Below are 11,912 nucleotides of genomic sequence, written 5' to 3' on the forward strand. Positions count from 1 at the left end.
TATCATTTTATAAGTTTTTGATCGCAGAAAAACCTAAAATGGCATCTTCAATATCGAAGAGGACGAATTCTTTATCCCGTACAAGCCATTGTGACACAGTAAAAAATTTCAGGACCATACTTTGATAGTTTTATCACGAGTGAAGACGCTCATCTTCCACAACTCTTTTGTGGCAACATATATATGACCAACATCAGAAGACAGTTCATTGGGTACGGATGGAGAAAAAAATATTTTCAATGAATCTGAAGAATTATGAATGTAATTTTATCTTTCCAAATAGTTTTGTTATAATTTTAAGGACTTTCTGTGTTGCACTCTTTTCCTTAATTAAGGGTTTATTATCGTGAATTTTCCTTGACAAGATTTTAATGAGCCAGCAAAAATGAGTCCTAATTTTTTCAAAGTTTTCAAATCTCTTTCTTATTAAGCGGGTGATTTGGGCTAATATTGGAGACATATATCCCTACATAGGACAACCTTTAAAGATCAAGTCCAAGTCACTTGATATAAATCGATTCAAAAAGTAGTCCACCAAATGATATGGTCAATCAACTAGTCAACTTAGTCAACCAAAGCGCCTCCTCACAGTCCACCCCACTCTACTCTTATACTCCCTCTGTATACCCCTCGCAGCTCGCACTCTTCTCATTCTTTACAAAAGCACTCTTCCTTCTTTATAAAAACCCTAAAAAAAAGCGGCCGTTCTCTTCCTGGTGGCTTAAACTCTTTTCTCTGAATCAAAATTTAACTCTTTCCTCAATAAAATCTATCACGTTGAGATTACCATTTTCAGTATTCTCCCTGTCATTTTTCTCTCTAGAATCAGTACTGCATTCGAAGCTTCATCTTGAAAGAAATTTAGTGAAGAAGGTTATTAATATCATCAAGATTCAAGATCATCCTATCAGGTTAATTGTTTTTTACAAATGGGTTTCATTTATATTTTTCTCTTCTCCATTGTCTAAAATTTTTAGGTTTTTTTTTTTATGTATCAGATGCTCAAAATTCAAAGCCCACCACTCACAATTGGTTTTCTATTGTTTCTTTGAATTCCATTGATATATACAACTCCGAAATTAATCTTTCTGACTCATGGATTTCTCTGAAGACTGGAAAGCGTACTTCCCTATCGGCTCTGTCCCTTGTCCGCCTCTTCTTTTACCTGAATCTGTAGTAAAATCTACAATCGGTCCGCTTCTGTTTAGCCCTTCTCCTGGAACCCGAAGAACAGTATCTTCATCTACTCAAGTTAAGTCAGGTGATTTCTCTTCTAATAACAATCTCGGTTTTTGGAAAAATTGTCAATATTCTATTTGAGCTATAATTGTCTAGAATAACTATATGAATCGCATGAATGGATTTATTGGTGAAATCCTGAGTCCCAGGCTCTCGTAACATTAAGTGAAACCAAAATTAAGTCTGAAATCAAATCTTTACAAGTCTTTGAACGAACTTCTACTTATCACTTTCAAAACTACATCAACAATGCTTCTTGGGAGTTTGACGAACCATCTGCAATAGAACATTTGGAACCAGCTGAATCACTGGATGAAGACTTTCGTATGGATTTGTTTCAGAGAGGTGATATTTGTAAGAAAATGAAGTACTGGGAACTAGATTATCTCCTTCCTTATTTACACGGTGATCTTCTTGCAAAAGTCGTGAAGGAGGGTTCTGGTTGTACGCAGTCATACACTCAAGAAAAGTACAAATATTTGCATGACCATTTGAAGGCTTCTAGTGTTGATCAGATTGGGTCGCTGCCTGATATTGTTAAGGTTTTAACTTCTGTTAGTGTTCCAATGAGCATAAATGAGATTGCTGTAAGTAGAATGTGGACTGGCCTAGCCATCGGTGCTGTACAGCTAGCGTATTCTCCGTATCCAGAGCTCCCGCAAATTAAACTGGACTTTAAGGAAGTGTCCATGGACTTGTTACATATTCCGAAGTCTCATCAGCTGCCACCATTTTTATTGAGGAAGCCTTCGAGAAGAAATAAGGAGTCCCAAAAAGTGCAGCCTGGTGATGATCTTTTGGGACCAGTGCTTCCTCTACCGGTTCTAGTCAATCTTCACAAGGTAGAAAAGGAGATGGGTTCATCAGCTGCGGACAAAAATGAATTCTCATTAACTCACCAATGCAATGAGATCATCAGAGTGGCCAGCATTGTGGGTTTGCCAGGCTCTTCTGCTGAGTTACTTGACTCCCATGCTGTTTCTCTTGATGATGACATGGACGAGAACTCTAGTGGTTTCCAAGAGGTAAAGTCATTGATCTTTTATAAACCAACATCATTCACTAGTGAGAACCACCACTCTGTGGAACAGCCTGTTCTGAAAGATACCTCTGCAACATTCATCATGAAAGCGAACAAATCTGATTTAGAGATGTTTGATGATCTGTGCCCAATTGAGTTGAAGTTTGATTCTCCTACTGGAAACTTTGGGAAGGAGGAGTTGGAGGCACTCAAGTTGTTGAAGAGACGAATTTCCTCATGGCAGGGAAAGTATAAGCCTTGTCAGGCTTTAGTTGGACGTCAAGCGTAAAAGATGATAACACTCTTTAACCATCCAGGTAGAAAAATTGGTCACAAGCAACTCTACACTACATAGCTATATTAGTTGCATGATAACATTTGTTTATTAAATTTGGTTTCTTTTCATCCAATTCTTTCCTGGGTGGTAGACACACACTAGACCCTCACTTGCCATTGATATTTAACTATATATGTATGCTTTTCGATTGAATATTATTCTCATGAATTTTTTTTTATTATTCTCATGGAATTCATCTCTGTAATAGTTTGATTCGTGGTGGAATGATGAGTTCTCTTTTTTTTTTTTACTTTGTGTCTTTTATATATGTGGGTGTGTGCCTGATTCTAGTTGAACCATGTGTGGTTCACTCTTGGACCTGTGGAAGCATGACATATTTATCATCAGATGATGAAATAGATTTCATATCTTTTCATCAATACTATGGTCCTTTTAGAAGGATAAGGGAACATGTGTTAAATGCCACGATTTTTAATATACTTACCTGATTATCCCTTTAATTCAAGTAGATTATTTTGGTGTTTTAACTCTGTCTCTAGCACTCTTCTGATTAATATTCTCTTCATGTCATTCATCTGTTGCCGTATTATTTGTCATGTTACATTATATTGCAGGGATCTACAGGTGATCTTATTTCAGTTACTTTGTAATTTGAGCATGTTCACTGAAATATTAGGTTTTGGTAGTTTAGTATTAAATCGTATAGCGATAGGTATTGTTGGGCTGTATCTTTGAAGTTGGCTAAAAACCTACAAAGATTCCAGCTTTTTGGCAAGTCAGTTTGCTTGCAGCAAAGTCCATTGCCTCAACTGTAACATATCTGAACTCAAAATTTAAAATAAAAAAATTTGTGATCCATAAGGTACCATGTGGCTGTGTCGGGGCACCACTATCTCTAACTACTTCTTACGCTGTTCTACCTGCTGCATTTATATTGTAGGGATCTTATTGTGATCGTGTATCAGTTGCTATGTTGTATTCAAAACTTTCCGCATCTGTTCTTTGCTGGTTTGCTGTTAGGATCTTTAAGTGATTACTGTCGCTGTTTTATCTGTTCTAGATTCTATAACATTTTAAGCTTCTACAGGTTCTTTATTACTTGAATAGAAAAACCTGCTTCGCGGCTAACTTTTTCCGTTCCCTAGTTTAGTTTCCTATATAAAGAAGATTCGATTGCAAAAAACAAATATTTCAGCCTTTTGTATTTGTCAGTAGCAAAGTATGGCCCCAACTATAACATTCTTTGCTTCTTCTATTTCCAACTCACCTTTACATGGAAATTTTGAATCGGGTTGGGAGGTCAATTCTGAGCATTTGCAAGTCGTATATCAGGTAATAGTTAAGCAGTTTAACTGTACAACATATACAACTACAACTTTATAGACTTCCATATGCATGCAGGGTTTTTGAAGTTAGGTGATTGGGTATTCCGGTTAATGATCGCATACCACTTGAAGGCATTGAATCTATTAATACTTGCTGATTATGTGTTTTCTGCAAAACGTTTGCCGAGTACTATGTAGTACCTGGAGCTACCTTATTGAATTCGTCTAGTTTATCTTGCTTGAAGAAAGAGGCCAGATAGTGATGCTTACAGATCACTCTCTGCTCATGTTAGGCTAATTTTTTTTTTCCCATAACTCCATGAATGCTTTCTAATTGCATGTTTTCCCTATCCAAAGGGCTGCTGGAAATCGTCGGAGGTACTGTAAGGCTAAAGATGCTTCATCTCCAAATAAACAATTTATTTTGTTGGGGATTCTCATTGGAGGATGTTAGCACTTCCATTGATCTAATGGTCCCAACAAGTATTTTTCTTTTGTTAGCGCACTGAATTGTTAACCGACTTCTTTGTGGTTCAGCAACATCATTTGGCAGGTCAGCTTTGCAGGCTTGCAGCCTCTCTTCCCTATCTAATAAGTTTTGCCTGATAGCTTTTTATATATTCTATAGAATTAGTATTATTGCAGGTACGTGTTCTTCTCCTTGAATCCTTACAACAGTGTTATAGTTTTTTATATATTCTTTAGAATTTCACGAAGTCTCTGTTGAAAGCTCTGAACCACAACATTGTTTAATTGTTTGTCTGTAACTCTGAATTGTCATTTCAGGTGCCCCGATGAAGGTGGCAGTAGTCAATATTAAAAAACGCCTCCCTCTTGCACAAAGACTTGGAAAAATGTTCAGAAACCTGACTACTTTGTTACCATGTATATATATATTAACCATGTATATCAATTGCCTGCAGGGTTTGGGGTTATCATACTGAAGAAAACTCTTCTGGTAAGGTTCTTCGCTTTTCGTCGAATTTAAAGCTTTTGAAAGTTGCAGCAGCTTATGCTAATTCTCGTCTACATGGCATCAGTGCTGATGCTAGTGCTTGCAAGGTGTCTGTTCTTGCAAATCTGTTTAACTGGATAGCTCGGTGTATCAATAATCAAGGGATTCTGCCAAGGGATGAAAGAAGAATTGAAAGACAAAGACAATGCAAATGTAATGTACTTGAAGATAAAATCAGAGGTTGAAAACTTGGTGTCATATTTGAGAGAACTAAAGAGAGAAAAGGACCTATAGAGAGGTATACTTGAGAGAACTATCTACAAGGCCATGTAAGCTCCGCGTAGATCAAGTTCCTATCTCTGAACTGTAAATTAGATTTTCATGTTCATCTCTTGTAAGATTGTATAAATGAAACTTTTGTTTTCTCTGTAAGAAATTCCACGTGTGATTTTGGTAACTGCAGCAGGAATACTTGGCTTTGTTAATAGGTTTCCAGGAACATAACATACTGAAGAGTAAATGAAAAGCTGGAAAATCTCATTTGCTCTGTTCATGAACCATTGCCAGGTCTGGCAATTTTGGTTGGTTGGCAATGCCTATATTTCATTGGGTTTTGCGAATTTCAGTTAATGGAATATACACCTCTGGTAAAAGACATTTGTTAGAATGAAGCTCATTCTAAAACTTGCAAATAAGTATGGTTCGTCAAATCAATAATGATCTCCGTCTGAACTGGTTTGCGCCAGTATGGGTATCGGCTTTGCAAGTGACACACATCCTAATGCATCTGTGGTGCTGCTGACTGAAATCAATAAGCTGAAAAAGTAAATTCAACAGAGCAAAAGAGGACCTCAGGGCCTTTTAGTTGTCGGGCGTAAAACAAATTGGATCATGAAGCCCATTAATAGGCCCATGAAGTCCTATATATATTAAGTCCCACTCGTCTAGGATTCTTTTCTTTTCCAGTCCGAAGAAGCGAAACAGGAGTCGGGAGAAGAAGCAAAAACCCTAAAACCTCAACGACACTCCGTCAGGTTTCTCTCTTCCGTCTCTCTGATGATCTGAATATTATATATACTACGACTAGATTCATGTTTGTTTGTTTGTTTTAATTACTTCTTCTAACCACTGATTTTTTTTTTCTTGTTTTGTTTTTAGGTTTCAGAAATAAACCCTAGAAAGTTGTTCGGATTTCATCTCATCTTACTTTCAACATGAGGTACGTTTCTCTCTCTTTCTGTACGCTGTTCATCTTCATTCACCGTTATTATGTATTCTCTATGTGAGATTTTGATTTTGGGGTAATTTTTTTCAGTATCGTTTGGTTTGGTCAAAACCGAGTGGACTAGGGTTAAAGCTAGGTTTTCATAGATTTTATTTTATGGAGCACGGTTCATTGGTTTATTTTTGTTTTTGGTTTCAAGAATTTTATGTCTCTCTGTAGTGGCTGCAAGTTAGAAATTTCAGTTTCTTTGTTGTTTCGTTGCTAATGTTGGTTTTGTTTTCTTCTTTGCAGTCGGCCTATGGAAGAGGATACTAATGTGAGTTATCTTTTTACTTCTTTATGAATTTTAGTACTTTTAATTAAACCTTTTCTTGATGGTTTTATGTTATGTGCTGCTTTTATCCTGTCTTTTTGGACTGTGTCTAGCTGCTGTTACATGACCTTTGTTAAAATTTTGATTGACGTATGGTTAGTTGTTGCATAAATTGATGTGGGTTCGTGGCAATTTAAGAATGGATGGCTTAGGTTCTAATTTTTTCCATGCTTCATGGTTAGCATTTTTGGTAGAAAACTTTGGGCTTAGTCTACTGAGGATGAAATCCCTGAAAGGCATACAGCTCATCAATGCCATTTTCTTACATGATTGAGAAAAGTTCCGAGTTATGATTGAGACTTTATTTATCTTTTCCAGTTTTAGACCATAAAGCGGTAATGCACATTGTAAAGAAAGTAAAAGTCGAGCTCGGTAGTGTGAGCTTGTAACCCAAGCAGGGACATTAAGATGGTAGGGATTTCTTATAATATAACTAAAACTTTATTCTAGCATTAACTGTTTTCTTGTCGTTAGTTGCTTCTGATGTCTATGCTATGTACTGTTTTTCATGGCAATAATCTGTATGAGTATGCTCACGTCTCAATTGGGGAGCAATTTTACTGATGTTGTTGTTCCGTCTAGGTCAGTGTTTCGCTTGATTGTTCAACTTCTTGCATTCAGTTCGTAGAGTTAAGTGGTCTTTTATCTGTTTTATGATGAAATACAAAGATACGACTTCTGCCTACCTTGAATCAATAATGCTAAAAATAGAATAAAAAGGGTTAATACAGTTTCTTCTCTCATATACTAATCAGGGAAATATATGCTTTCCATAGTCGGCATATTGTATTAAAGTTTTCTAATTTTTTTTGGTCAAACTCCATGTAGTATTTAATGATCTTAATTATGACAAACACAATAGAATAAAGAAATCTTGTTTGTTTTTGCGTAATAACTTTTATTGACTAGTTCGTTCCATTGTGCATTGCTAGCATTCTTTTTAGTTATCTCGTGATAACCTTGTTAACGGTGTCATTTGAGACCATTATATGCTGGTTTTCAAGGTTTTTTACACTAAGATATCGTGATCAGACGTTAGGTTTCTAGTGTTCACTAGAAAAAGTCTAAATCCTGTGTCTTTTTGCTATTGTTAAGGGCGAACCAGTATTTGTGTTTCCGGTTGATGGGACTAGAAAGGAGGAATACTAAACTGCACTTTTGACGAGACCGTAAAGATTCATTACACCTGAAGTAGGTTGGATAATATGATGAAATTTTATGCAATAAAATCTTAGTAAAGGCATTGTGAGGACTTACTGAATTAGTACATGTGTGGAGCATTTGAAAACAACATGGAGTCTCACATCTAAAATATTAATTGATGTAGTTGAAACTTACAAAAATTGATTTTGCCCCGGTGCATGCTTAAATGGATGTGTAGCAGAATTAGGTCAAGATGATGTTTTTCTTTAACCATTTTTGAACTGAGCATCTTCTATGAGCTTACCGTTTATGATTGTGCATCTACTTATATGAGAATGTCTGTCTGTTTACCGAGTATTTTAACTTTCTTAATCAGTCGATTAAAGTTTTGCGTTGAGGAACAATTGTATGCATTTGACTAACCAATCTCTATTGGCAGGGTGGCAAGACTGAGGAAGAGGAATTCAACACCGGACCCCTTTCTGTTCTGATGATGAGTGTGAAAAACAACACTCAGGTAAGATTTGTTTAGGCAAATTTGGTTGAACAGAAAATTATCGTAAAACTTTCATATTTGGTTGGAAGATTATGGATATGAATTGCACTTCAAAGAATAGTCGCTATATGTAGTATATCCCGACTTTGTCAAAAACCCTATAAAAATGTTGGCATACCTCTTACTGTCATGCTTTGGCCGTGTGATGTTTATCGGCTATATGAAAAGATAATAGTTAATCTAATGCCAACCTGATACTTACCGGTTTTGTTCATTGATATAGTTTTGTAAACATTGCTTTTATTTATTTTATTTTCCGTGTTTTCACATCTTTCTAATGATGCCATTTCTCAGGTGCTCATAAATTGCCGCAACAACCGAAAGCTTCTCGGCCGCGTGAGAGCATTTGACCGTCATTGCAACATGGTTCTTGAAAATGTTCGTGAGATGTGGACAGAGGTCTGTATTGTCTTTGAGAAATGTTCCTATTTCCATACTGCTTGTACCTCCTACTAAAATGCTTTCGTTTTTGCATTCAGGTACCTAAAACAGGGAAAGGCAAGAAGAAAGCGCTTCCTGTGAACAAGGACAGGTTCATCAGCAAGATGTTCCTTCGAGGAGACTCTGTTATTATTGTTCTCAGGAATCCCAAGTGATGTTGCTGCTTATAATTACTATGCAGGAGAAGTACTTAGCTGTGGAGAGAAAAGAACAACTATAGGCGTATAAGAGGCTGTCAATCACTTGTTTTGTGAACTTAGGAAATACCGGATTTTAAGCATCTGATTTTGCTTTGTAGTAATTAGAGGGAAATATGTAACTGAATATCATCACCTGTACAACTTCTCTATATTTTCCAGATAATTGACCATCCTTCCCCTCTTGCTAGTTATTTCTCTCTAAAAACTTGCAGTGCTAGTCATGGTGTAACACTTCACCTGGCTGCTGCAGACTTTAAAGATGTCTGACTAATATTCAGCTGAATGCTCACCATCCTATTCGGGTGCTTAGTAATGAAACTGTCAGCTACTTCCTGGTCTCTTTAAATACTGCAATCTGTGCTGTGTATCCCACTTATGGTTTTTGCTATTAAAAAAACTTCTGTAAAAACTTGGACAGAGTCCGATGTATATATTATGATGATTAGCAAAATGTGACAATCTTGCTGTTCTATGTTATGATATTAAACGAAAAGAAAACATGAGCCAGGAAGTAAAAAAAATTACAAAATATGAAGTTTGATAGGATGTAAAATCCAACCCTTGAAATGAAAGATGGGGGAATAGGGGAAAATGCTGCTTTCGATGTAGTACTACCTAAACTCTATCACCTCTCTCTTTTCTAATGCTGTTATTTCTCCGTTTTTGGTTTCTCTAGGAGGTAGTTGTGGCCATGGATAAGTCAGCACTATCCTTGTGATCGCCGAAGATTCTCTGACGGAAGTCGGAGACCATAAGAGGAAGACCCTTGCGAAGAGACACTGCTGGTTCCCATCCAAGTAGTTCTTTAGCTTTAGAGATGTCTGGTTTTCTCTTGTGTGGGTCATCTTCTGTGTTTGGCCTGTATTCAATCTTTGCATTTGGATCAATTGTTTCTTGCACCACCTACAAAATTCAAAAGTATCAGTCAGTCAAATCATCATCTATTCAAACTAATCGGTTTCCAGTTAACCTGCTCAATACTTTAAGAATGCCGCCATATACCTGGGCAAGTTCCATCATAGTGAATTCACCAGGGTTGCCAAGATTGAATGGACCTACATGTTCTCCTTCCATCAGCCTCATCAGACCCTCAACCTGTTTCATTATCATTGAAATGTCAAAAAGAATAATAATCATGACACCAAACACGACTCCACGCGTATCTTATTCAACATCCCAATGGGTGGGCTACACGTCTAGCAGTGCAAAGAAATAATCAGATACGGTACGAGCGTACACCATGAGAAGATCATCGGAACCCTCGCCGTTGACCCATGCCCTCTTGTTTTTTCCAAGAGTCCAAGTTCCAAAATGAGAATCTTAATCCCCATGGATGGACCAAGTCATGAAAACCCCTCATTTCCGTCAATCTTGAAAGATTCAAAGGGGGTCTCATTCATTACTGTCATTTTTTGAGAACTTTTCCCGAAATCAAACATTATAATTATCAACTTAAATCAGTAATTAATCCATAATTAACTATATACAAGATATAAGAATTTAATGTTAATTATTATTACCAGATCCGAAACATATTGAAAACTCCTGGTCTGTTTTCCATCTCCATATACCGTCATTGGTTCCTTCCTCAATGCCTGAGCGACGAAGTTACTGACGACCCGGCCGTCGTCGATACCCATACGAGGTCCATATGTGTTGAAGATCCTAGCAATCCTCACCTGTATTGTCAACCCAAAAGAGTAAATGCACGCACAGTGCACAACTCAACACCAGAAAACGAGATTCTTACCTCAACACCAGCACCTCTATGGTAATCCATTGTCAACGTTTCAGCAGTACGTTTTCCTTCATCGTAACAACTCCTCACACCTAACAAACCACCAAGTGTTGCAAAATCATGTGTGTCAGATTCCAACCACCACATTTGTGTTTGTCAGATTCAGGTCCGAAAACCCACACAAAAAACAAACAAAAATCGTCTGCATCTTAATTTACCGATAGAAATTATTGTAACAAAGAGAGAAGACTTACCGATAGGATTAACGTTACCCCAGTAGGTTTCGACCTGTGGGTGTTGAAGAGGATCACCATAAACTTCACTAGTACTTGTTAACAAGAATCTAGCACCAATTCTTTTAGCTAATCCGAGCATATTCAGAGTACCAACCACATTAGTCTTGATCGTCTTGACAGGGTTGAACTTGTAATGAACAGGAGAAGCAGGGCAAGCAAGATGATAAATCTGATCAACTTCTAACAACAAAGGCTCAACCACATCATGTCTTATCAATTCAAATCTTGGGTTCCCCAGATGATGCATCACATTTTCTTTCCTCCCTGTAAAGAAACTATCGACGACGATGACGCTATCACCACGGTTTATCAAGCGATCAACTAAATGACTACCAACAAATCCAGCACCTCCGGTCACAACAATTCTCAACCCTTTTCTTTTCAATCCTAATGGGATTTTACCACCTGCACTGATCAGACCCATACCACCACGGTTTTCATGATAAACGTTGCTCTTTTGTGACAGTATCCGGTTGGATTCCGAACTCGGGAAATAAGTGTTGGCAATAAATGCGTTATCATTTTCGAATTTGGTGTAAGGCGATGGAGGAGACGAAGAAGAAGGTAACAGAGAGAAGATCAGAGTGGCGATGGCGATACCGATGAACACGAAGATTAATCTCTGTTCGCGGAGAATGTAACGGATTGGACGCGTTATGAGTAGCAACGGTTTGTTTGGTTTTGGTGTGTAAACAACATCTGATGTTTGTTGCTGAGTTTCATCTTCTTCATCATGGCCTCTGTAGAACAATTCAGAACCCATTTTTTTTTCTTTTGTGAGAGACGAGTTTTTTGGTTGAAGAAGAAGGAGAAGAAAAAAAGTGTTTAAGTAGAAGAAGAAATGGTGTGTTGAAGAGGGATTGATACTCTTGCAAGTATCCGGGAAAGGTGCACCTAGCCTTTTATGATGGGAAACAAATAATTATATTTGTGATTATTTGTTAATTAATTGGCATTAAATATGGTATTATATTACGCTTAACATGACCCTATTCATTTGGTGACAAATAATTAAGTCAAATTACCAATCCCGGTCTAATTGGGTGGGGAGGAGGAAGTTGTTTGAGTAATTATTCGTATTAGGAACCTATTTTTAGTAGTG

General features: G+C 37.2%; 3 protein-coding genes across 6 annotated transcripts; 2 read left to right on the forward strand and 1 right to left on the reverse strand.

Annotated features, from left to right (window-relative positions):
- The first annotated feature begins 658 nt into the window (after window positions 1-658).
- On the forward strand, window positions 659-5,295 carry LOC113345587. 4 transcript variants are annotated; one of them, XM_026589357.1, is made up of 5 exons: window positions 659-911; window positions 999-2,577; window positions 4,241-4,436; window positions 4,670-4,841; window positions 4,924-5,295. In XM_026589357.1, exon 2 carries the CDS (start codon window positions 1,566-1,568, stop codon window positions 2,547-2,549), a length of 984 nt encoding a protein of 327 aa, XP_026445142.1. In that variant the 5' UTR covers window positions 659-911; window positions 999-1,565; the 3' UTR covers window positions 2,550-2,577; window positions 4,241-4,436; window positions 4,670-4,841; window positions 4,924-5,295. The 4 variants fall into 4 exon arrangements, with proteins under 4 accessions (XP_026445142.1, XP_026445143.1, XP_026445141.1 ...); XM_026589358.1 differs by having other exon boundaries at window positions 4,807-4,841; window positions 4,924-5,286; XM_026589356.1 differs by having other exon boundaries at window positions 4,241-4,841.
- Window positions 5,296-5,791: 496 nt separating this feature from the next.
- Window positions 5,792-9,122, forward strand: LOC113345392 (small nuclear ribonucleoprotein Sm D2-like). Its single transcript, XM_026589170.1, has 6 exons — window positions 5,792-5,872; window positions 5,997-6,057; window positions 6,355-6,379; window positions 8,019-8,096; window positions 8,430-8,534; window positions 8,615-9,122. Exons 2-6 carry the CDS (start codon window positions 6,053-6,055, stop codon window positions 8,729-8,731), a joined length of 330 nt encoding a protein of 109 aa, XP_026444955.1. The 5' UTR covers window positions 5,792-5,872; window positions 5,997-6,052; the 3' UTR covers window positions 8,732-9,122.
- A 64-nt stretch (window positions 9,123-9,186) lies between these two features.
- Window positions 9,187-11,706, reverse strand: LOC113345391 (UDP-glucuronic acid decarboxylase 2-like). Its single transcript, XM_026589169.1, has 5 exons — window positions 10,769-11,706; window positions 10,527-10,606; window positions 10,297-10,455; window positions 9,779-9,871; window positions 9,187-9,679 (listed from the first exon to the last, which is right to left on the reverse strand). Exons 1-5 carry the CDS (start codon window positions 11,571-11,573, stop codon window positions 9,449-9,451), a joined length of 1,368 nt encoding a protein of 455 aa, XP_026444954.1. The 5' UTR covers window positions 11,574-11,706; the 3' UTR covers window positions 9,187-9,448.
- Between the last annotated feature and the right edge of the window lie 206 nt (window positions 11,707-11,912).

The sequence above is a fragment of the Papaver somniferum genome, unplaced genomic scaffold (assembly GCF_003573695.1).
Source record: "Papaver somniferum cultivar HN1 unplaced genomic scaffold, ASM357369v1 unplaced-scaffold_81, whole genome shotgun sequence".
Classification (NCBI taxonomy): domain Eukaryota; kingdom Viridiplantae; phylum Streptophyta; class Magnoliopsida; order Ranunculales; family Papaveraceae; genus Papaver; species Papaver somniferum.

Bases quoted from the DNA above. Each gene is read 5' to 3' on its own strand.
- LOC113345391 (XM_026589169.1), bottom strand. From the start codon at position 11,573: ATGGGTTCTGAATTGTTCTACAGAGGCCATGATGAAGAAGATGAAACT. The intron at 10,607-10,768 runs GTAAGTCTTCTC...GTGGTTTGTTAG, and splicing joins GGGTAACGTTAATCCTATCG to GTGTGAGGAGTTGTTACGAT. The intron at 9,872-10,296 runs GTAATAATAATT...ATAATGAAACAG, and splicing joins TTCAATATGTTTCGGATCTG to GTTGAGGGTCTGATGAGGCT.
- LOC113345392 (XM_026589170.1), top strand. The intron at 8,097-8,429 runs GTAAGATTTGTT...GCCATTTCTCAG, and splicing joins GTGTGAAAAACAACACTCAG to GTGCTCATAAATTGCCGCAA. The intron at 8,535-8,614 runs GTCTGTATTGTC...TTTTGCATTCAG, and splicing joins TTCGTGAGATGTGGACAGAG to GTACCTAAAACAGGGAAAGG.
- LOC113345587 (XM_026589356.1), top strand. From the start codon at position 1,566: ATGGATTTGTTTCAGAGAGGTGATATTTGTAAGAAAATGAAGTACTGG.